We start from the raw sequence: 23,517 nt of genomic DNA, 5'->3' as shown, positions 1-23,517 counted from the left end.
GCTTTGTCTGTTTTTGTTTTGTTTTTTTTTTTCCTGTGGCCACACACATGAATTTGGAGGATGGAGTTATACAGAACACATACAACAAAAAGACCAGGAGCTGACCAAAATGGAAGTCCATAATCTTAAATCATGTATAACTAGACACCATAAAAAAAAAATCTGATTTAAACAAAATTCTCAGCATTTCAGTTGATTGGAGCTCTTATACATAAAATACATTGTAAATGCAAACACTTAGTGGAAGCACTATTCATTTGCACAAGGTCTGAGCTGCTTATTCAGATCAAAGAATGAAGCTGTCATTACAGTCTAAAAAGTATAAAAAGTGAGACTATGAAAAATGAGAATTTGAATATCTGAGTTACAGTCCTATTTGCAAATAGCATACCATTTTATGAAGTTATTTGGAAAACTGATCCCATATATTAAGTAATTTTCAATGGTAAAAATGACAGGACAATATTATTTCTATACAATTCTAATAAGTTAAGAAAGCAAATAATGAGGGTTTTTAGGAAAGAAAGCCAGGGCAAGGAACCACCTCATGAAAACTGCTAAGTAAAGACAAAGTAAACTCATGAGGACAGATTAGCAAAAGGAGAGCAAACAGGTGGTGAAGAAAGCAAATTAATAAAGACTACTCCAATACAGATAACGGTGCTCATGGCTAAGTGACTTGCAACAGCTGTTTTACAGCATTCCTTCTGCTTGATAAAAGTTTTTCAGGTCACTGTCCAAGCCATAATTGAACAGAGAAGAAAGCAAAACTATCTCATCCCTCTCATCTAACCTAAGTGCATTCTAGTTACATTGGTCTGTCAGAGAAAGTACAGTAAACAAGAACTGCCTTCCCTGTCACATTCCTTCTGCCAAGGAGATAAAACATATGGTCTAAAATATAATCCATACTAATTTCAGGACTGTTGTTTTATTAGATGGAGTTAGCATACATTGTAAAGAAAACCTGAAGATCAAACTTGGTGGCATGAGAGGAAAGAATAAAGTTTGGCCAGTCACAGGATCTGTGTAATATTTTTCCAGAGGTCAGTATGATGCAATACACAACTCAGAAGGAATATGGGAGCGAGAGAGAGAAAGAATCTTTCTTAAGATTCCAGCCAAAAGAGTTGCATTTTCCAATATTACCAAACCACCTAAAGAGCAAGGGGAGCAAAGTTCCCTGAAAGATTCAGCCAGGGGTGATTTGAGCTCCAGTAATATCAACAGAGCCCTGACAGGTTAGCAACAGAAACTCTATTCAAATATGAGTTTAAAGAGTATTTATACTTCATCTGTAATTTAAGATCCTAACTTTTGTATTTATTTAAAAAGGAGCAGCATTATCAAACAGCTGACAGTAAGAGTAAAATACAGCTTTACTTCTTGAACATCTGGAAAAGGATAGGACTAGAACAGTTTGCTGACAACTGTAGAGCTAGCACAGATTTAGGACACTGTGTTGCCAAATGCAAAGCTCCTTCAGGCATGAGTGAAGCATCCTCAGCTGGATCTGTCCTTTGGGATGCAAAGGATGTCAGCCTCTCAAATTAATGATTCCCTTTCCTGGAAACTTACAGTTTGTTGTAACTATGGGAGCCTCAAGTTCATGCAGTCCTAAGACAGGCTAGAGAGGTCATGCTGAATTCTTTTATCTGGGAGAAGTTTATGAGTTTTGTAAGATGATCAAAAATAGAGCATTCAGTTTAGTTGCATTGAGGCCCGTTATAGACAGAGTTCTCATTTAGCCTTACAGACATCCTAGTGAGCAGGTACATGGCAGCAGAACACATCAGGACCTCTTGGATGTAGACTTCAGCTGAAACAGGTCTCACAGAGGAAGTGTTGTTTTCAGTGCTGCATTTTTTGTATATAAATAACATGGTAACACAAACAGGGATGCTCCTGTGTGATGAATTTATCAGGCTCATCAGCTCAGACAAAAAAAGAAAAAAACAGAGCTCTGAAGGATGCAAGACAAACCTTTGCAGTTCCACAAAAACATCTTGAAGAAAGGGAAAGACAAAGATCATCTGTAGCACACTGAGATACCAAGTCAAATCCTACTCACCTTACTCAGGTGAAATAATTTTTCAGTTTCAGCTCTAGGTCTTGGAGATGCTGGATATATGGTTTTTTAGGCTTACAAACCCATAACTTTCACAGTTTAAGGGACATAATTTAAAAAGGCCAGTGATTAAGGCTATGTGTATTCAAACAAGAGCTACTGAAATGTGGAACATGTCAGTAATCAAAAAAAGGAATGAAGAAATCACCCTAAAAGCAATTTTCAGCGGAAATGGTGGGTAAAAAGACACCATATTGCACTGTGAGCTTTGACAAATATAAATAATAACTGAAGAGAAGCCACACAGGTTTGTTGTGCTCACTGGATAAGTGAGGCCAATTCAGCTTGTCGATGTGCCCACAGATTGCATACAATCTAGATTTTGTTTACTTTGTTTTGCTTTTCCCAGAAGGTGCAGGGAGAGTTAAGAGCAATCAAAATTTCTTTTAGCCTCCCTATTTTTTCTATCCAAAGTTATCTATTGCACAATAGGCAGGAATTAGCATTTCTTTTTAATGATTTAAAATGCCATATCTATTATGCAATGCTTGAACCCATGGGCTAAAATGTTTTGAACACCTTTCTGCACTTGCACTTCTAGAAAGAATTTACAAAGTAGCAATATATATTAAAAAAAAAAAAAAAAAAAAACCACCACAAAAAAAAACCACCAAAAATCCCACCCAACCAACAAATACACCAAAAAAACACAACAATGGGGTGGGAAAGACTGTGACTAACCATTCAATTTTAATCCCTGCTCTAAGGCAGGATTTACTACTCTATTATACAAAGTTTGTCCAACTAGTCCTTAAAAATCTCCACCAGCAAAGTGTCTCTTGATGCCTGCACAGCCTTGTCCACCTTCTATTTCTCTTGAAAAGGACGCTCAGGGACAACCTCATTGTTCTCTCCAGCTTGCAAGGAGGTTGTAGCCAAGTAGGGGCTGGTCTCTTCTCCCAGGTAACAAATGACAAGACCAAGGAAATGACCTCAAGCTGTGTCAAGGGAGGTTCAGGTTGGACATTAGGAAGGATTTCTTCCTAGAAAGGTTTGTTAAACACTGGAATGGATTATCCAGGGAAGTGGTGGAGTCACTGTCCTTGGAGATATTAAAGAAACAACTGGACGTGGCACTCGATACCATGGTCTGTTTGACAAGGTGGTGCTTGGTCACAGCTTGGACTCAATCTCAGAGATTTTTTTCTAACATAAATGATTTTATTATTCCCCTTTATCACTCAAAAAGGTTTTCCTAAAGCCTAACCTGGACCAGCCTGTTGCTCAGCTATACACAAACTGAGGGCTACCATACATTCATGTCTCTTAAATCCTATCATCTGCTTATGAGGGCAGACTGTTTGGGCTGCAGTAAAGTTAGGGATACAGGATGCCCTGCAGAGAAGCCATTCTGGTTTCAGTTTCAGCAGAAAACATTAAATCCTGAATGAGCTTTTTGCCCTTCCCCTCATAGGAATGAAATGCAGTTTTGCCACCACTGCAGCTGTGGATCAACACTGACTATCTATGGTGGTAATACATGATTATCACCAGGCTTTGCTTCAGAAAGGGAGACAACCACAACCTGTAGTGCAAGGAAAGAGGAGCTAAAAAGGCTCTGTACCCAAAAAGCCAAGGACAAGACAAATAATCACCCCTGTAAGCACCAACCCAAGCTCCTCACAGCACAGTGGAGCAGCAAGCAGAGATAACCCTCAAGCAGAATTCATGTGTTATTTCCATTCTGGATTCAACCTGGCAAAGCCCTGTTGGCTGGCTCAAAGTTCCTTGGCCTGCACTACCATGGGCTTCCAGACCCAGTTAATGTGCAGGCTGCCTTCTGGCACACCTTAGGCTCCAGGATGCTGCCAGCTCACTGTAAACGCCCTGCACAGCACAGGCTCCTGCCCGTCTCTGTGAAATGCCTGGCAGCCCTCCAGGAGCCACCATTTTCTGACTGCAAAATGCTGGCAGAGTCTGTCATTATCAAAGCATTTTACCTCTCATGGAACCAGGTGAATTAACACACCTGAAGTGCTGCAAACTCTTCATGAGGTGACCAAAGAAGTATTTTACAAGTGACTCCTGCCTTTAATTCAGATGTGGTTTCCTGCTCCTCCTGTCGGCTGCATAAGCAATATTCAACCATGTTTTCACAAGCTTGTGAAAGAGGGTTTGGAGATTCTCAGTGCCCTCCACCACCCATAGGTGCCACCTCTTTGCACAGAGCTGATGCAGCACTGTTGAGCAGCAATGTGAAGCAGGTTCCTGGGGCTGAATCATAGCAGTCTAGTGCTCAGAGCAGGGACTTCCCCAGTGCTCTTCCAAAAGATAGTGGAAATGCACCTGTTTTTTTTGTAATACATGAAAAGTGTTTTCTTCCATTTGTTCTGATCCATCAAAATTAAAAGAATTAAAAGACATTAAAAGAATGTTGTTAAAATACCTAATTTTGGCCAAAATGAAAGGGAAAATGGGAGAGTGAGAGAGAGCAGTGTGTGCTTTGGGGAAGGGGGCACTGAATTGAGGAGTACCATTCCTAAACCACAACACCACCTCAAAAGCTTCCCAGAGATTTCCTTTCCAGGTGATTGTTTTCCCACTTGTTTAGTCCCTGTTGCAAAATTTGCCAGAGCATCTTAAAGCAGAGAAGAGCAGTTTGCATGGTTTTGTTTAGCATAGTTATTCCTTCTCAGTGACTAACAGCATACACAGCATTTTCAAGAAGCTGATCTATGTCAAACCTTCATGTCATCTATGTGTCCCTGCCTGTCATGAGCTTGTTCCATGCAATTTGTGGAAGGCTCCCAGCTATTCAGCCATACCACTGGCAGGGACTGGTTCCAGCCACATATACAAATGAAACAAACAAAAAAAAATTATGCACAAAATTTCACTTGGGACAGGTCTGAAGAGAGAATCTTGGTCAGTTATTTATTTCTTGGCACTGATGAGTGTGAAGGCTTTTAATTTCCTTATGGGGTGAAGATTGAAATCAGAATTTCTGACACCAATGGGATTAGACATAAATAAATTCACTCTAACCAAATCAGCTTGGGACATCCTATATCCCAAATTGATTTTGCATCTTTCTTTCTTTCTCAGTATATCATCTTCAAGAGGTAGATATTTGGCATGCAGGTGATGCATTAATCAAAAGCTTCTGTGACAGTACAGGCATAACCAAATTTAAAACCCCACATGTCCCAGCACAGTGCAAAAGACAGCAAAAGATTTACTGGAGTTTCAAAACCAAAATAAGTAACATTATTTTCCAGAGAAGGCCAGCAGCCAGCCCTCAGCAGAAGGGTCACAGCAAAAGCTAAAGCAGGCTGCAGCTGGTCACTGGCACACACAAGGCTGCTCTCCAGTTCCACTGGGTACCTCTGGGGATGCCACCTGGCACCATCCAGCATGTGGAGGCTGTGAGATGTGCACACATCAGAGTAGGGGGAGGCTGCTGGGTCAGCTTGTCACCTCTGTGCAAGTATCCCCCCAAGTGCCTCTGGGACACCTCAAAGGTGCACAGCCCTTTGATACAGTACAGCCCACCAGACACCAGGGGTTGGCATTTTCAAGACGGGACCCCATTTATGACCATACACTCTCCAGAAATCTGCCTGACACACTGGGGTAAAACAGAACCCCAGGAGAAACAGTGATTTTTCTATGTTCCCAGTAGAACTTGCCTTTATCCAGTAGAAATCATTTTTCACTGGGCTTTGGCAAACATAAACTCAAACTATTTTGCATTTTAATAAATTATGATAGTTGGTCTTCTGCCTTTCCTTTCCCTGACCTCAGCACATGTTACGGTGAGCAGAGTCCCAATGCAATCCCAACAGCCCCTTCCCATCTAGCTGCACTACACCCTACATGGGCAAATGGACTAAGAGCCAGTGTAGGTCTAGGAAAGATGTTCAACCTGCAGAAAAGGAGACTGAGCACTCAAAGGCATTAAGAGATGTGTTAAGAGATGTACAAAGGCACTGAGATGTATGGCAGTGAGGGACTTAAAGTGCAGCAGGAAGCACTGAGGCTGGACATTTAGATGGAACTTCCTTTAAGGTGCCTCACACCAGGTCATTTATTAGTCACTAAACACAGATGAGGAAAGGAGAAAGAAAACTAAGCCAAGAAAAATAATGGAAAGAGAAAAGACAAAAAAACTCCAAAACCCAACAACAAAATAATCAACTTCTAAAGCTTCAAAAGCTAATTATCACAACTTCATCTGGGGCTGGGACACTGTGTACCTTCCTGCTTTATTTCACTGATGATGGGAGACTTTTAGTCCAGAGAAAATACCAAAAGCAATGCCTCAATTTTTTTAGTGGAAACCTGCCAGGAAAGAAAACAGAAAAAAATCCACGCATGCATCTATAATAAGTTGTGGTGAGCATGAAACAAGAATAGCAAGTCAGGGAACCTTCACATTTTGTAGGAATGGAGCTCCCATTCCCTTCCACAAGTTAAAGATGCTATCCAAAAGAGATTTTCTCATGGGAAAAAGTAAGCAATCAGGAATGGAAACAAACTGGTTAGAACTGATTACGTTGCTAACTCTGAGATGACTTCAGACATTTTTTTGGAGCAACCTTGGGGAACCTGACAAAACAAAGTATTTGAGTATAAATGCAAAGCACACCATTTTGAAACCAAGGTTGATCTCTTAGACATTCAAAAATAAATATATATGCATGCATATATACACATAGACACATACACCACAAACAGCTGACTACATTATGGGTTTAAGATGGAAAGAAAAACATCCATATTTAATTGCCCAATAAAAAAAGTGAAAGAACAGAAGAAATTGGTTTGCTTTTCAAAACCACATTTGTGTTGTATGATTTTTTTGTGGTGAATTTCAAGATTTTGCAATTTCTGGGAGAACATGCAGACCAAACAATGACTGTCCACAAGTAAACCCTAAATAAAACCAAAAGCATTATATGAACTCTATTTTCAATAATGGACAATCAAATTTTATTTTTTAAAAAGGATAAATAAGGTTGGTCTAAGTGTGGTTTTCTTTTAGACTCACCTGCAGGCATGCATCCACCAAATTTACAAATTTAAAATGGTTTTTAAATCCAGCTCCAAATCCACTTTGACAGCACCTAGATGAACAGATAAAATACACTGACCTCTCCTTTAATTAACAGAGGATATATTAAATAGTATCTGGGGAGGCCCCTTCAGAACAGGCATGCAAGAGACACATACTCTATCCAAACCTTATTCCATTTAAAAAGGGCAAACAATCCCAGGGGTATGGGGGAGGGCAGGAACTATCTGTGATACTGACTAATAGATTTAAATATAGCTTATTTTCTTCAAATGTAGCTGGTATCAAATGTCTTTCTGTACATAGAAAGTTCAGTGAGATAGGAACAGCTATTTTAGGGTTGAAGGAAGGTCAGCAGAACACAAGACAAGCATTGGTGTTCCAAGGTTCTTGTAAGGATGCTAAACTTGACAGTGCTGTTTAGGAAAATGCATTTTTACTGAAGATATGTTGGCAGAGGACTTCATAATGATTAAATGCATTAAACTAAGGACTCCCTTTTTGATCAGCAACATGACTTCTCTACTCTTTGGAACTTTGCTATCAGTAATCTTTTTCATAATAAGCAGCAGAAGAAAGACAAGGATTTTTAGTTTTAGGGTTGGAGGCTCTTCATGGGGGGGAGGAGTATTTTTGGGTTTGTTTTAAATTAAATGAAATAATATTTTCACATATTTATGCAAATAAGGTGATAATTTTCTTTTGCAAAGCAGACAAAAAAAAAAAAAAAAGCTTTAAATGCAGTGATTTTTACAGTCAGGCTAAGTAACTAAAGGTTCAGACACACTCTAAATTCCATAGATGCAGGAGCTAATCTCTTCTGCTCTCCATGCAAGGAGACTATCCAGCCATGCCATCCATTGCTCCAGTTTCTCTACAGCTGCTAAGTGCAATACTTAACTGTGAAGGTGGTGAGGCCCTGGTACAGAATGCTCAGAGAAGCTTTGGATGTCCCATCCCTGGAAGTGTTCCAAGGCCAGGTTGGATGGAGCTCTGAGCAATCTAGCAATCTGGAGTAATCTAGTGGAAGGTGTCCCTGCCCATGGAAGGGGGCTGGAACTAGATAATCCCTTCCAACCCAAATTATTCTGTGTTCCATACAGAATAAAAAAAGGGGAAAAGCACACTATTTTTTTTTTTTTTATTATTTTAGCAGCTTTCCATTGTTTGCTGCACTGCCTGACTTCCCTCAACTCCAGCTGCATGTTCAAACTAAAAAAATCAGATAGATTTTGCTCTTGGCAATCTTAAGTATGTATGTCACTTACCCCTTCATGGCTGCACACCACTCATGCCAGCACTGCTGTCACTGCTTTCCAAGAGAGATTCTACAAGACCAGCCTGAGACCAGGTGATAACCTGAGCCAGGTTATCAGCAGTGCCACAGAACTCCCAGCTCCCAGCAAGTTTAAATTTAATCTGCTCTCAGCATCCTCCCAGGGGCTAAGGCCCAGCAGCTTCCTGGAGCACAGCTGCTCCCAGAATAGGTCCTCTGAGAGCACACAGCCAACACTGCCACTCTGCTTAAAAAAGAGTCTTGCTCTGATGGAGATCCCAGCGGACCACTTGGACAGGTGTTTGGGTAGCACAGACTTTCTGCTCCATCAGACCCAGTGCCCAAGAGCTGCTCTTATTTCTTTTGAAGGACCCCAGTGTGCACCTTTCCATGTTAAATAAACTCAACCTTTTCTTAAAACCACTTCCACAGCTGAGAAGATACTTTCAGAATTCCGTGAAAAACAATTAGTTATTTTTCCAGACTATCCACAAACAAACCCAAAAATAAGCTTAGAGTGATGGATCTATTTGTCTCGCTTGTTCCCTTCAAGGATTAATTACACAGTAACCTGCACCCCTAATTAGGATGTTTGTGACTCACATTTCTGAGAGCATGAATTGGACGATATTTAGTTCTGCTAAAAGTCACACAGCCCAGGATATGGAAAACTACCACTGGACAGCTGTATTAAATAGAAATAAAAGACAACTGAGGGAAATTAAACTTCATGTTACCTGTTCCTTGAGGTAACTGCAAAGACAATATTCCGCTTTACCTAAAATAAACCCAAGAAATGGAGAGTGAATATGGACCACCAAACTGCACAACTGTAAACACAGTGGAACATAGTTTTTCAGTGAGTGAAGTCTTTATGTTTGAAAGAATCTAGGACATTGCTGGTACTCTTGATCTCTACCATTATATTCTTGCAGTCCAACTATCACTGTGGCTTTTGATCTTTTACCAAAAATCTCAAGTTTTCAAAGGATGCAGGAAGTTGGCCCAGTGGTCCATGCTATGTGAAGAGATGATGCAAGTATTTTCCAAGCTGAACTTAATGTCTATTGCTTTGCTCCCTACAGTCAGAGAAGACTGCATTTTTACCCATGTGTTTTATTTTTTTTTAGTCATACATGTCTATGTGTGAAATCCTGAAAAAATTAAGAGATTTAGCTGCCACTTTTAACTTATGCCAAAGGGCATAAATTAGATAGGTCTGCTAAAACTAACTGTCCATGACTTACTAAATGTAATTGAGGCTGCTATGACTGAGGAATTGTCATTCTACCTAATCTCTCAAAGACACACTTCAATTAACAATGAATGAAGCTGGTTTTTGGAACTCAACAGTAAAGAGGCTATGATGGTTAGCACATCAACGAAGCAGAATAATTATTTCACTGTGCTTATTATCTAGTGCCTAAAGAAAGCCAGAACACTCAACTGTTAAACAAGCAGTGATAAGCTACTAGAGCAATTTTGTGTGCTAAAGATACAATTCTCTACAATACTGCTCCTGGAGGAAAAACAAATTTCAACCAGCCTAAGTGTCTCGTGTGTAACAATCCAAGGGCAAAAATGAGAGGTTCCTACCCAAACTCTTCACTGTGATGTACCACAGGCTGCTCCACATCCTTATTCTGCACAAGTGGAAGAAAGTCTCTACCTGATGTTTAGCTCAAGCTACAATTACCTGTGGTTTGATTTTATCAGTATCCATAAGTACCCAAAAGTGGGTAGCAAGAGGAAGGATCCAGGCTCTTCTTGGTGGTGCCAAGCAATAGGACAAGAGGCAATAGGCAGCAACTGATGCACAGAAATTCCACCTGAATATGAAGAACTTCTTTAGTGTGCAGGTGACCATGCACTGGAATAGATTTCCTAGTGAGGCTGTGGAGTCTCCCTCACTGTGGAGTCTCCCTCCCTGTGCCCTGTGCTCTGGGGTGACCCTGCTTGAGCAGGGAGGTTGGACAAGATGAAATTGTGGTCTCTTCCAGCCTGACCCACTCTGTGATTTCCAGAAGTTGATGTGATGAGCTGTGGCCCACTGTAGAGAGTGGCATTCCTCAGGCCAGGTTATTGTTGAATACTGGGAATTGATGCTATTCCTCAGCCAGGGCTCATTCTCAGTCCATCTGCACAGAAACACCTGGAGAACATGGAAGCACCCAGCATCTTGCCTTTGTTGACAGCCCCATCTCGTGCAGCTCCAGCCCTAACACACACCCTCTACACACTTAAGCCTTGCTCATCTCCTCTCCCCATCCAACCATTCCCGTTTCCTGGTCATGATGAGTAAGTACATTTGTTACCAAAAAGGCCCCGTGTGTGAAATCCTTACTCAGTTCACCAATTTCTTCAGATCAAATACAAAGAATTACTAGTAACAGTGATATTCTAAGTTGAGACTGTTAACATTAACACAATGAATTTTATGTAAAATATAAACATTTATGAGGTATGAATACTGCCTCTCTTCCAGCTTAAGACTGATACACACGTAGGCTTTATCCCTACATCACTTTTTAGAATCTTCTGCCCAAAAGAAACAAAGACTTTGCATGTGTAGTACTCAGTCCTGCAGCTACCTAGCACAGGGAATTTCTTATGGATCTTGAATTACAAAAAGGCAATTTAAGGTGCTAGGATAGACCAGAAATGAACACCCTGTGGCAGTCCTTTTTGAAATTTTTGCCATTTGTAGAAGCAAGATCTGTGAATCTCTTGTCTTTTTACAGACCAGCAGAGTGATGCCTCTGGAAGGCTGTTTTTCTCCTTAGGATGCAGAAGCAGATCTCTCTCAGGTTTTCTTGGATGAAAATGTACCCACCACAAATCTTAAGCAACCCAGCAATTTCTGCTTTTAACAACTGTCATTCTCACACAAAGTCTTCTGCAAGAACTATTGGTACAATAAATGCTGTAAAAAAATGTTTTGGTATTGTACTCTGAGATATGATATGGATTGACTTGAGTAAACTCTCATATTTTTAAGCCCATATTCCCCTATTTTCATATATCTCCGGGGGAAAAAAAAGTTAAGTCTGTAAACATCTTCTTTTCTTCCTCTGTCCTCACCAAATATCAATTAATGCAAAACCAGCATATTTATCTAGATCATAAGGGTTGCAAAACTGAGTCTGATGGCCACTTATATCTGATGGTTCTGCTATCTTACACATATCCTGGTTAACTGCATATATTTCTGAATTCAGAGGTAAGATTAAAAAAGACAATCATCAGCATTAATTATATATGAGATCTTGTTAATAGTCAAAATTAAATGCTGAAACAGAAAACAAAAAAAAATCACAAATGTTACACCTTAAGAAAGTTGGATTCATTAGAAGTTTATATTTTTGTTTTCTTCTTCTAGAGTTAAAAAAATTAACAATTGTTTAAGTACACAATTTAAAAACCAGTGGCTTATGACTGACATGTTTTCATTCAATTGTCGATACTGCTTTAAAAAAATCAAATGCAATTCCTACAGTTACAGCAAATCAAGAGTCATAAGAAAATATTTACATTGCAATGTTCTAACTCATGCTTCACAAAATGGCCACATAATTGATTTAAGTGTCATCTGTGAACCATGTTGTACTCAGATGCAGACCTGTTTTAGGATTCCAGCCATATTCTGCTAAGAGGCTTAACAGGAGTAAATCGGGGTTTTAGATCTCTGGCCTCTTCCAAACAGGGATGCAGATGACAGTTTATCCTTGCAAAGACAACCCCACTTCCAAATCAGCCCATTTGACAGCAGCCTAATGAGAGGCAACAGGATCTATACCATCCAATTGCAATGGGATCTACACCACACAATTTGTGTTATGTAAATGCTGATATGCTGCTAGAACAGTGGAAAAAAAAAATGTTTGGCCAGAAGCAAAAAAATCAGCTCTTTTTCCTTCCGCTTCTGTGACTTAATGAAGAGACACACTCTTAACTAATTGCTTTGGCAGGCCAGCAGGCTGCCTGTGCTTAATGACACCATTAGGAATTCCACAAACTTTCAGCTTCTAACACTAAGAACTTTCAACATGTGCATTTTAAGAGTGAACCTTGGAATTCTTTTTCTTTTTAAAAGATGCTTTTCCTCTCACTTCTTCCCATTAGCTGCTGCATCAAGCATAACAATACACAAATATGCAACATGCACTTCAAACTGGGCACTTGAATGTCCCAGGAAAACTTAATACTTACAGAACACCCCTCCTGGCAAAATGGCAATCAGAGCAACTATGAGTTCACAAATAATAGAAAACTACCTCCTGACATGATTGCTTCAGGCTTGCTACATACATCCAGCATACATACACCTGCACTTCCTCAAAGCTCAACGGCTCTTCATTTTGCAGGTCTGAGTTGTGAACATGCACCAAAATTCCCTTTTCATACCTACAACAGAAAATGAAGATTCTAAACATCAGATAGCATATTTGTCCTTCTTCACACTCAATTTGATTCCTTTTATAGGCTAGGACAACACTCTTTTAAAATTTAGAAATTCATAAAAAAGAAACAAGCAGACAAGCATTCGAAAGATGGCTGGCTTTTCTCCTGGAGGCTACTTTTTTTTTTTTTAATAAAAATCATGTAACATTTTAAAAAAGATAACATTGCTGTAATTCAATTAGTTTTCTTCCTTATTTGTTTTATGCAGTAGAAGATATAATTATCAGCTTCCTACAAACAGCTGACATTTTGGTTAGATTGGAACAGGACTGTGGGACAACCAGATTTAAATGCAGATCCAGTAAGGATGCTAACATGCCCAAACTGCAGCTTCCCAAACATCTGCTTAGCAGCCTAACTGTCTACACAATGAGATTCACTGACCCAGAGAGGAGCTGTGCATGAGCCCTGCAATATTGGCCAGGACAACAGCTTGAACAGGGCAGGCTCAACATCAGATCACCCCATACAGCTTTTCTTCCCCTCCAGTGTCCATGAAGTCACTGACACAGTGAACATCCAGTTATTTTAGTCAAACTGGAAACTCTACTGCTCTGTTAGCAAATGCATCACAACTCTACAGCCTCAGTGTTATGGTATTGTTCCCAGGATAAAAAATTGACAGTTCAAATTGTCAAGCAGAGGTCACAAACTAAACAAGCCCACAGCCTTACACATCATTACCTGGCACCCCTGCCCCTAGACCTGACTATTTAGTAAGCTCACAATCCTCCTTCTGATATTGCTCCTCAAGAGACAGTACACAATAATGGAATTATTTCCAGACAATCCTCAGGAAACAACTGCAAGGAAAGAAACACTGCTAAAAGCTACCTCTGGACATAGACAGGGCAAGATAATTAGGACCAAAGGAGGGAAGCAGAGCCCTGCCATCTGCACTCCATAATCACTTTTAAAGGCAGCTCTGTGACAAATATGCTTTGTGCTTGACATGACTGTTTTTGTGGTTCTTTATAGGCACTAAATGTATCCAACACATGATGCAAACTCTTGTACATAAATTTGGATTCCAATGCTGCTGTTGACATGAAATTTTAGGAAGTGCGATGCTCACAGTGGTGCTGTAAAGTCTGTCATGGATCAGTTTCTTCTACCACAGCCTCCTGAACCACCACAGTTCAACTAAAGATATGGTTATTACAGGTATGCCAGTAGATTCTGTGATCTGAAATGACTGGCACTTCAGAGTGTCAAAGAACCTCCTGCACCTTAAAGAGTACAAAAAAATATTGCAAGGAAGAAGAAAAAGTTATGCTGGTGACCATGTACATGGAAAAACAATCTGCATATCAAAGTGAAAAAGCATCTTCTGATCAAAGTCTCCTTCATTCCCAGACCATCTTGTACACAGGATCCCCAACTTGAATCGTTCCAGTTTTGTCAACAGCAAAGTATTTCCCAAAGAGAGGACTGGTTTTGTAAATGTGTTTCTCAGATGGGTCACATAAGCGGTAACTGCAAAGAGAAAGCCCTTCTTTAGAATAAGTGCTAGCAAAACCTACACATCAAAATATCAGTGATGAAAGAGAAGACAAAGAAGACATGCAAATAATGAAGCCTTGTTTTGGTCATCATACTAGACTAAAAACGAAATAAATATTCTAGTTAAGAGAAGCAAGCAGTTCAAATGGAGGGAAAAAAAACCTTACTGTATTCACACATTCATGTTTAATATATAAAAAAAATCCTTTTATAAAGAAAAGTCAAAGAACAAAAGTTAGACCTTTAGATACCTTAAATACCTGCTACCCCAAGCTTTTACTGTAGCAGATGTGACAGAGACAGGGAATGTGAAGTTTGCAATAAAGAAGAGAACTTCCTGAATTTTCTTACCACATAGAATTGCAAGAAGTAGACTGGAAACCAATATACACAGGCCTTCACATTGCATTATGTCCCACACACACTTCAAACCACTTTTAAAACACTAGTCTAACAGCTGTTGGTGTCTAGCCTAAATCCTCTCCCACAGTTTAAGAAATAGTGGTATTTTTATAACCTTTTCAATGTTTCCAAGGGCTCCTTCCTGTCGATGACCCCAGTGTCTGGATTAACGGTTGTTAAAATACACCTGCAATGACAGACAGTGCCAAATCAGTCAGGGCTTCTTATCACAAACCTCTTTGTTCCTATGTAAAATAAAGGTCTCCAGTGTTTACCTGCCACAACACACGGTCCCTTTCATCTCCACATCACCAATAAGAATATCCTCCCAGGTGTCCTGAGGGAAGTAAACATTAGGCATATATTAGACACAAGCACATGTAATTACTTTTCCAGAAGTGGCACAGTCATTCACAAAAGTGTGCACCATTTCAGATGATCACCTTTACTAGCACCTTCAAAATATGCATAGTTACACTACAGTACTATAATGAAAACCCTACTGTCACTGCATTTATCCAGTTCAGGACACACTAATCATTCTATCCAAAAAGACAGACACACAAGTAATGAATCCTCTTCTGCAACATACACTTTTCTGAATCACTGGACCTAAAGCAATTTGTTCTTGCTCTATGGGTGATAATCTGACCTGTGGCCTCTGGTAAATCTACAGTTTTGCATAAAGGAAAGTTTTAGGGGAAGTAAATTTTTGTTTCTCATCTACACAAGCTTTCTATTGCAAATCATCCTGGGAGATAAAAATCTATTCCTGCTTTAGGGGCTTCTACAATTTGAGAAATAATCATCCACAGACCTGTGACCTCCATCAATGTTTCACATGCATTGATGTGAGCTGAAGCTTTATCTCTCTGGAACTGAGCTGTAAAAATCACATAATAGCAGCTTTCCTCACCCTTGTTGGCACCATCACACAGGGCAACTGAGTTATAAAGAAACATAACCAAACCTTCAAAAAGACATTTAAGACAATTATTTTACCTCCTCAAAAGCACTGCAGTCTGTTACAAAAATATTTGGCCTGAAGTTCTGTATCTTAGCTTTCTTTTCCAGCCTGGTATTTAAATCATCCATTGAAGCTTCAGAGATGATCAAGACTGGGCTGCAGTCAGGATAGGCAATCTACAGAAACAAACATCACCAAATCCTAAGGTTGCTGTAAGAGCATGGGAGGAAAGTCACGGCATGGCAAAAGACATGGCAAAAGATGTTGGAATCAGTGGCCTTTTAGGTTGCTCTGGTCAAGTTTTGATTTTCCTGAAAGTAGGTTAACAAGGAAAACAAGATGCTTTTCCCTATTTCAGTCACCATGGCAGTTTTTGTGTGCTCAAATTGCCTTATCACAACACCAGAGGGAGTTCTACATCCAGAACAGCCCATACTCAATTACAGCTGTCCACTCATCAGTCTGGGATGCCTGGGCAGTGGGAGGGCCATATTAGCAAATAAGGCAAATGAACAGTATTTAAAAACCTCTAAACATCCATGAAGTGGAGTTCCACAGAGGTAGGGGGAGAGAAAAAAAAAAAAGAAAGAGACATTTTGGTAATAATTTTAGTATATAACCCTCCTGCCTTTCTCTTATGTTATTCTTACTCCATTCCTGTACATACCTTTCAACCACAAGATGATGAGCATTGAAATAAGTATCCAAGAAATTCTGCCTTTTCTTTTTTGCTACAATTCCAGAACATCACCCCTCCTTATCCAAGTCTCTTCTGATGAAACATTGTGCTTCTATTGATCTCAGTGCCCTTACATAAAAAATGCATACCTATAGAAGTCTATACCTTCTTCTCTTTGTGCAACAACAAGCAAAAACACTGATGCCCTACAGACAATAACATCACTAAAGCAAGGTACTTGCAATTTTAATTTGTTTAAAAACCTTATATTTGGTACAATTCAAAGTATCTTCACCTGAGAGAATTCTTCAGAAGAAAAGATGGGCAGCAGTGGCTAAAATGCTATAAGGATGTCTGAGCACAGCATTTCCTTTCCATGACACTTCTCTAATATCATACCTTCAAGCCTCTTCCACAGAAAGAGATAAGAACTCTGAAACTTCCTTGGAATTTTAATTCCTAGACCCACGGCTGTAACCATTCTGCTTAAACATCATTCCTTTGAACAAAATACAAAGTAACACAACTTGTATCAGTATACTCCCAGACCTAACAAGGGATAGGGAGTAGAATCCTGTGCAACACAGATTACACCATCAAAACATCATGAAAGATGTAACTTTTTTGTATTCAGTGAGACACAGAAGGGTATTGTATTCTGCAATGTAAAAGTTCCTCTTCAAGTATCAGTTTCAGACTCTTTAGCTGTGAATGGTCAATAGTTTAAAACAAATTTGAAGTAAAAATTAAGCAAGTCGCCTCTTTACAGAAAAGAATACTCACAAGGTTTTAGCATACAACTACACACCGTGCTAAACTGGGCTCAATTACCAAAGATGGAAGGGGCAGGTTCTGGTGGGTGGGTGAAAATGGTTAAGAGGACATATTTCTGAGAAAAAGTGTTCATTTACCTCATCTGTGTTTCGGAAAAGGGCTATCATATCCTTTGACTTTCTTGGCATCATGGAGGGCTCAAAGTGCACCAGTCGACAGGGCTCTGAGTTCAAGAAAGTGGTGATCCACTGAGCCACTTCATCACCACAGTCCCTGCCTTGGATATCCTGTCCAAACACCCTGCAGAGTCACAACACAGCAGCACATTAGCTGGAAACATGAAGGTTCAATGAAACTTCTTATTCAAAGGTAAAAAACATGTTTTAATAGCGGTAGCAAATACAGAAAAATAATCATTCCCAAAGGGCAATCTTCTTGTGGCCACTGTGTTTTGAAAGCTAAGGAACATGGACATGACCAGACAGTAACAGCTGGTGAAAGAATGAGCTCTGAAATAGTGTTAATGTGACAGTAATAAACCTACCTGCTTGCCCCGCTTTGAGGGAAAAAGGGCCTGCTCCTGCATTTGCACATGACTGCTACACCAATTGACTTCTAATGAGAAATCAGCTGAAAGGCAACTAATTTCAGAAAATGAACAATAGTTTGAAATTATGTGATTAGTTATCACAACTGATATGTACAAATGTTATTAATTAAAAGTGTCCCTAACTGTTAAGGAAACTTTCCTTCAGATACTGGGTGCTGTCAAACTTTAGCCAGAGATGAGCGAGACTCTTCAGTTCAGACTTCACATACAAAATAGCTCAGTATCTTAAAGGAGGTTAAAGATTTCTATTGGAAACAAAGTCCATGGGGCACAAAAAGCCACTGCCAGTAGAATACAAACAAGTTTATGCAAGGAACATTTTCCTGTCAAGAAAAGCTAAACCTTGACTCAATCCTTCAATATACTTTGACACCAGTCATGAGTAATTTTGTTTCACTTTTCAAAGTAGCCATTTTGACCCAAATGCACTGCTGTTTCCTATCTGCAATGATATCCTGGGCAGCTCGAAGCATCGAGATGCCCATGCAGCTCCTCTAGAGTGAGCCCAGCTCCTAGGAGCCCTTCTTTACTCATCTGGGGGAGTGATCATTAGTGTGCTGGCATCAATATCCCTGATCCATTTGCTAGGATTCCTGTGTCTACCCTGTAGATATCTGTAAGGCACTGCTTTAGCTCCAGCTTACAGGACATGAGCTCCCATAAGCACTCATCTTGAAGGCAAATTTATTAACAAAGAAAAAGAAAAAAATAAACCAGAAGAACATATCCCTGAGCTCTAAAACTGGAAAATCCAAGAAATCCAAGCTAACTTTTCATTTCTGCAATGTATTGGGCTATTTAAATATTCTTCTAGTGACACAACGAATTTTAGAAAAATAGCATCTTGCAAACTGCACGGTTTTGCAGTGCATGTGCCATTGGCCAACACACAGGCATTACGCACAGGTTTGTAAAAGCCTGTTCCATTTCTCCAGGAGAAATGCTACCATTTGGAACTTGCACCTACCTTGCATAAACAGAGATACCGAGCTATGCTGATCAAGGCTTTCCACAGCAACGGACTTATGCTAAAAGCAAGCAAATGCAGTTCCTTGCCACCACTCTTTTAGTTACTATTACAGCATTAACTATCTCTGCTATCCAAAGAACAAACACTTACAGTATAACTTTGTAGAGCCTTACACCACTTACAGTTTCTAAACACCCACATATTAATTGACATCTTAGCAGAGAAAAGGTTTTCCTCTTTCTGCTGGCAGTTTTCCAGCACAGATTTCTATATATAGATAAAAAAACTAGGCCTGCAGTCACACAGCAAAACTCTAAGCACACAGCTAAATCACTGTTTGTAACTCATTCACCTGAAACTCCTTTGGGGTAGCACCTCCAGAGAATGCCCTAAGCCCCTCGAATGCCAGTCTTTCCCTTGTGACCTCAGGGTGAGCCTTGGACTACCAAGTTTTTCACTGAGGCACCTCAGTTAAATGGCTAAAGACAGGGGCCAGGGAGTCTAAACTCCAACATCTCACCAGCTCTGAATGGCCAGCATGCATGCAAAAATGCTGATGCACATAGTGATCAAGAAATACTCAAGTGCATGACTGAGGCTCCGAGATGCAGCTGCTCACCCAAGCAAGAACAAAAACACTAGAAGCAAAAACAAATAAGCAAACAAGACATTCTATAAAGACAGAAGATCACAGTTCATTTGGCAGACGTGTAATGCATGGTCTTTGATACTGTGTCATCTTTTCCTGAGCTTTGTTTTCACCAGTGTTTAGCAGATTAAAAGCAGAGCTTTTGTTATGACAACCATTCCCGGCCTCCTGTGTAATACATGGCAGAGAATTTCACAGAATTACAGAACAGTCTGGATTAGAAGCAACCTTAAAGACCACCTAGGACAACTCCCCTAGCATAAGCTGAGGCACCTTCCACTAGACCAAGGTGTTCAGAGCCTCATCCAAACTCACCTTGAACACTTTTAGGCATGGGGCACCCACATCTCCTCTGGACAACCTGTACCAGTGCCTCACCACCCACACAGTGAAGAATTTCTTCTTAACACTAATCTAAACCTACTGACACCACTGTGCCTTGTCAGTACAGGCTGTGGTTTGAAGTCTATCTCACTTAAGCAGACAGTGAGAAATACCCACACAGAAAAGATACAGAGCTACTGAACTTTTACACTTCAAGTTCTGTATAAGGAAATGAGAAGCATTTCATATTACATACACAATCCTGAAAGGAAAAGCACATGAGAAAGACAACACTGAGAGAGAGGGAAGCGGGAAAGAAAAATCCTTCTTCAGTACCTGCAGTTGTGGACGGGATTTTTCTTGGGGAGCTTTACAGGCACGCTTATCTTCTCCATGTCCCCGGCCTCCAAGATCAAGTTCCCGCTTTCACAGCGGGCAGAAATAAGGACGAGCCGCGGCTCCTGGCGAGCTGTCACCATGTGCCCGTCCTCCCTGACCACCAGCCAGAACCTGCGGCGGGACGGGGGCACAGAGGCGCCCAACAGCGTTAGCGCCGGGCCGGCAGCACCCGCGGGCGCCCGGGAGAACAAACTCCGTCACCCGCGGCCCCAGCCCGGCCGGCCTTACCTGTCCCGCATCTCCCCGCTGCGCAGCCCCATCGGCGTCACCTGCGCCCGCCGCACCGACACGCCCCGGCACGACTTCACCGGGTACACGAAGAGCCTGAGCACCGTCCCGACCCGCTGCAGGCGGCGGCGGCGGCGCGGGCCGGCCCAGCGCCAGGCCCCGAGCAGGGCGCCCAGCGCCAGCAGCGCCGCCGCGCCCCAGAGCCAGCCCGGCCGCGCCGGGCCCAGCGCGCCCCGCGGGCCGCTCATGGCCGCCGGGCCCGCGCGCGCTCCGAGCGGCCGGCCCGGCCCCTCACACCGCCCCGCACACCGGCCCGCACACGGGTTCGACCCCCTCACACCGCCCCGCACACCGCCCTGCCCCTCACACCGCCCCTCACACCGGCCCGGCCCCTCACACCGCCCCGCACACGGGCTCGGCCTCCTCACACCGCCCCGCACACGGGCCCGGCCCCTCACACCGCTCCTCACACCGGCCCGGCCCCTCACACCGGCCCGGCCCCTCACACCGCCCCTCACACGGGCTCGGCCCCCTCACACCGCCCCGCACACCGCCCTGCCCCTCACACCGCCCCTCACACCGCCCGGCCCCTCACACGGGCTCGGCTCCCTCACACCGCCCCTCACACGGGCTCGGCCCCCTCACACCGCCCCTCACCCCGCCCCGCCCCGCCCCTCACACCGCCCCTCACACGGGCTCGGTTCCCGCACACGGGCCCGGCCCCTCACACCGCCCCTCACACCGCCCTGCCCCTCACACCGCCCCGCACACGGGCCCGGCCCCTCACACCGCCCCGCACACCGGCCCGGCCCCCTCACGCCGCCCCTCACACCGCCCTGCCCCTCACACCGCCCCTCACACGGGCTCGGTTCCCGCACACGGGCCCGGCCCTCCGAGCCCGCCCGGAGCCTCGGTGCGAGAAAGGGGCGGCGCAGCGGGGCACACCCACGGCCGAGCGTCCGGCTCGGCAAAGCGCCGATAAATGCTGCGTTCCGTCCCATATCCGGGCTTTCGGCGCAAGCAGCGCCGCAGGAAGTGTGGGCCGTGTGGGAATACACAGGTCAAATTCACGCGTTGGGTTTGGCTCGGGGAAAAGGGGAGCAGGGGGATGGAGGCATGGAGGGCAGTAAATGGGGTGTCCAGTGCTGTCGGGACATCTGCGCACCCCCTCTGCCTGGTACCAAACTCCTGAGACCTCTTCCTCAGGGAAGTTGCTTTGTGGGATACACAGCTGCAAGGCAAATATGACATCAAATACAGGCTGGAGTGGCAAGTGTCACTGTTGCCACAGGTCTGTTCTCACAGGCAAAGCGAGAGCTTTGGGATCTGATGGCCAAACTCACAAACTGAAATTTTAGTGATAAGTGTGCTGAGGGCAAAGTCCCAGAATGCAGAAGATGGGGAAGCTCAATGTTGGGCATTTCTGGGAGGTTCAGACAGCCCAGGCACAATGGATTATTGGAAGTACTCCATCAGCAGCATCCTGGTGGAGAGGGACATTGAAGATGAGGCTATTGTGAACCTTTTTGATAATGGGTACGTGCGGGCAATCAAGCCGGGAGAGTTCCTCAAATTGACCTCAAGAATCACTTGATCACAGACCAGGACTGGAAAATGTTCCTGTCAATGGGAATCACCGTAGATTGTAAAAAGTACGGTGGGATTTGTGAAAAGCTGGTGGATGAAGACAATGTGATGGATGTCAGAAGCAAAGGCAGTGACAGCAGATCTATCCCTACTTGGCATGACCCCAAAACCTGATCTTCCTCATGGGCAAGAAGGGAGTGCACAGAGGAGTCCTTAATTAAAAGGACCAGGATATGACTGTGAGCAGGAAATCAAGACACAAATAGTGCCAAAGAGACAGAGAGCTGCCTGAGCACAGAGGGGAATTAAACCTGATTCTGTTGCAAATGTCTTTGCCTGCTTCTTTCAGATGAAGGGTGCTGGACAGGCAGCAGTGCTGCGACAACAGTCCACCTGAGTAGGTGTGGTACAGAAGGGAATAATGAGTACATTCCTCATCAGGATGCTCAATTATTTTTGTGGTCTCCCAGCCATTTGGGGTAGTTGCTCCTTGTTATTCACATTTTACTAATTGATGCTGGGGTACAGGTCCCTGGTAACATTAGCTGTGTGAAAATACAAGGAGGGCAGTGCCTTTGCCCTCTGGTTCACCCCTTTGCTGTTTAAACCATGCTCTGATTCCAGTCATGGGTTTTGGGACCTTTCCCCTTCTACAAGTACACCACAACATGAAAGATAAACAGAACTTGTGTTTATTTAGAATCTGCCCCCTGAACAAATGCAGAACAGTTCTGGAGATTAACTATTGATCAGCAGAGCCTTATGCTGCTGTTGGATTATGTGGAGGACATGCAGAGACAACCTGCTGCCTGCTCACCTTCTATGTCACTTGAGACCCCTTCCTGTGCTACTTTCCTGGACACCCTGTCCTCCATATCCCTGGGATCCCCACATTGCTCCAGGTAAATCATAGGTGTTAAACTGCTTGCTCTGGTAAAACCAGACCTGCCCCAACACCTTCAAATCATTGACCCATTGAGTCAAAAATTATTACTTGTGATTGCCTTTATGACTCCTCCACAGACACAAGAGGGGAGCAACCCCTCTGAGTGGACTGAGAGCCCTTGCATTCTTTGGTAATCATTAATCTTCTGATTTAACATGGAGTTTATATTTTGTTGACTTTAACTGAATTCACACAGTGATCTGTAATCTGCACCTTCACCCACACGAGCAGAAAAATGCTATAAGGGGAACCAGGCATCTTGTGTGTGAGCAACTATCTCATGTCTGATGAGCAGTGCTTGCAAGCAGGAACCAAACTATATTAACCTAAGTACTAAAGAGATAAAAACACAAACTTGTTTTAGAATTTAACTAGGAAAGCAATGCATCACGTGAAATAAATTAAAAAACCAAACAAACTACTATTTATGCTGTCCACTTCTGACAAACATTAATGCTTATTTACACCAGCTTAAGGCAAAAATGAGTAATTAACTCCTGTGGTTTCTTGAGCACAGTATTCTCCACTGTGCAAACTGCAAAGTGCAGAACAATTTTGCTTTCCAAACTTCTGTCTATGAGGCATCAAAATAACAGAATT

The 23,517-nt window shown here is 42.5% G+C and overlaps 1 protein-coding gene and 1 pseudogene across 1 annotated transcript; one reads left to right on the top strand and one right to left on the bottom strand.

The window, feature by feature from the left end:
• Nucleotides 1–11,755: 11,755 nt before the first annotated feature.
• Nucleotides 11,756–20,647, bottom strand: MTARC2 (mitochondrial amidoxime reducing component 2). Its single transcript, XM_021552610.3, has 7 exons — nucleotides 20,385–20,647; nucleotides 20,094–20,267; nucleotides 17,342–17,504; nucleotides 15,787–15,927; nucleotides 15,060–15,121; nucleotides 14,900–14,971; nucleotides 11,756–14,355 (listed from the first exon to the last, which is right to left on the bottom strand). Exons 1-7 carry the CDS (start codon nucleotides 20,630–20,632, stop codon nucleotides 14,226–14,228), a joined length of 990 nt encoding a protein of 329 aa, XP_021408285.3. The 5' UTR covers nucleotides 20,633–20,647; the 3' UTR covers nucleotides 11,756–14,225.
• Nucleotides 20,648–21,696: 1,049 nt separating this feature from the next.
• Nucleotides 21,697–22,329, top strand: LOC146768055 (profilin-3-like; annotated as a pseudogene).
• The last annotated feature ends 1,188 nt before the right edge of the window (nucleotides 22,330–23,517 follow it).

This window comes from Lonchura striata, chromosome 3 (assembly GCF_050655825.1).
Source record: "Lonchura striata isolate lonStrDom1 chromosome 3, ASM5065582v1, whole genome shotgun sequence".
Lineage (NCBI taxonomy): Eukaryota > Metazoa > Chordata > Aves > Passeriformes > Estrildidae > Lonchura > Lonchura striata.
Note: the sequence above shows the minus strand (reverse complement) of the source record. Positions and strands in the feature narration are given on the sequence as shown.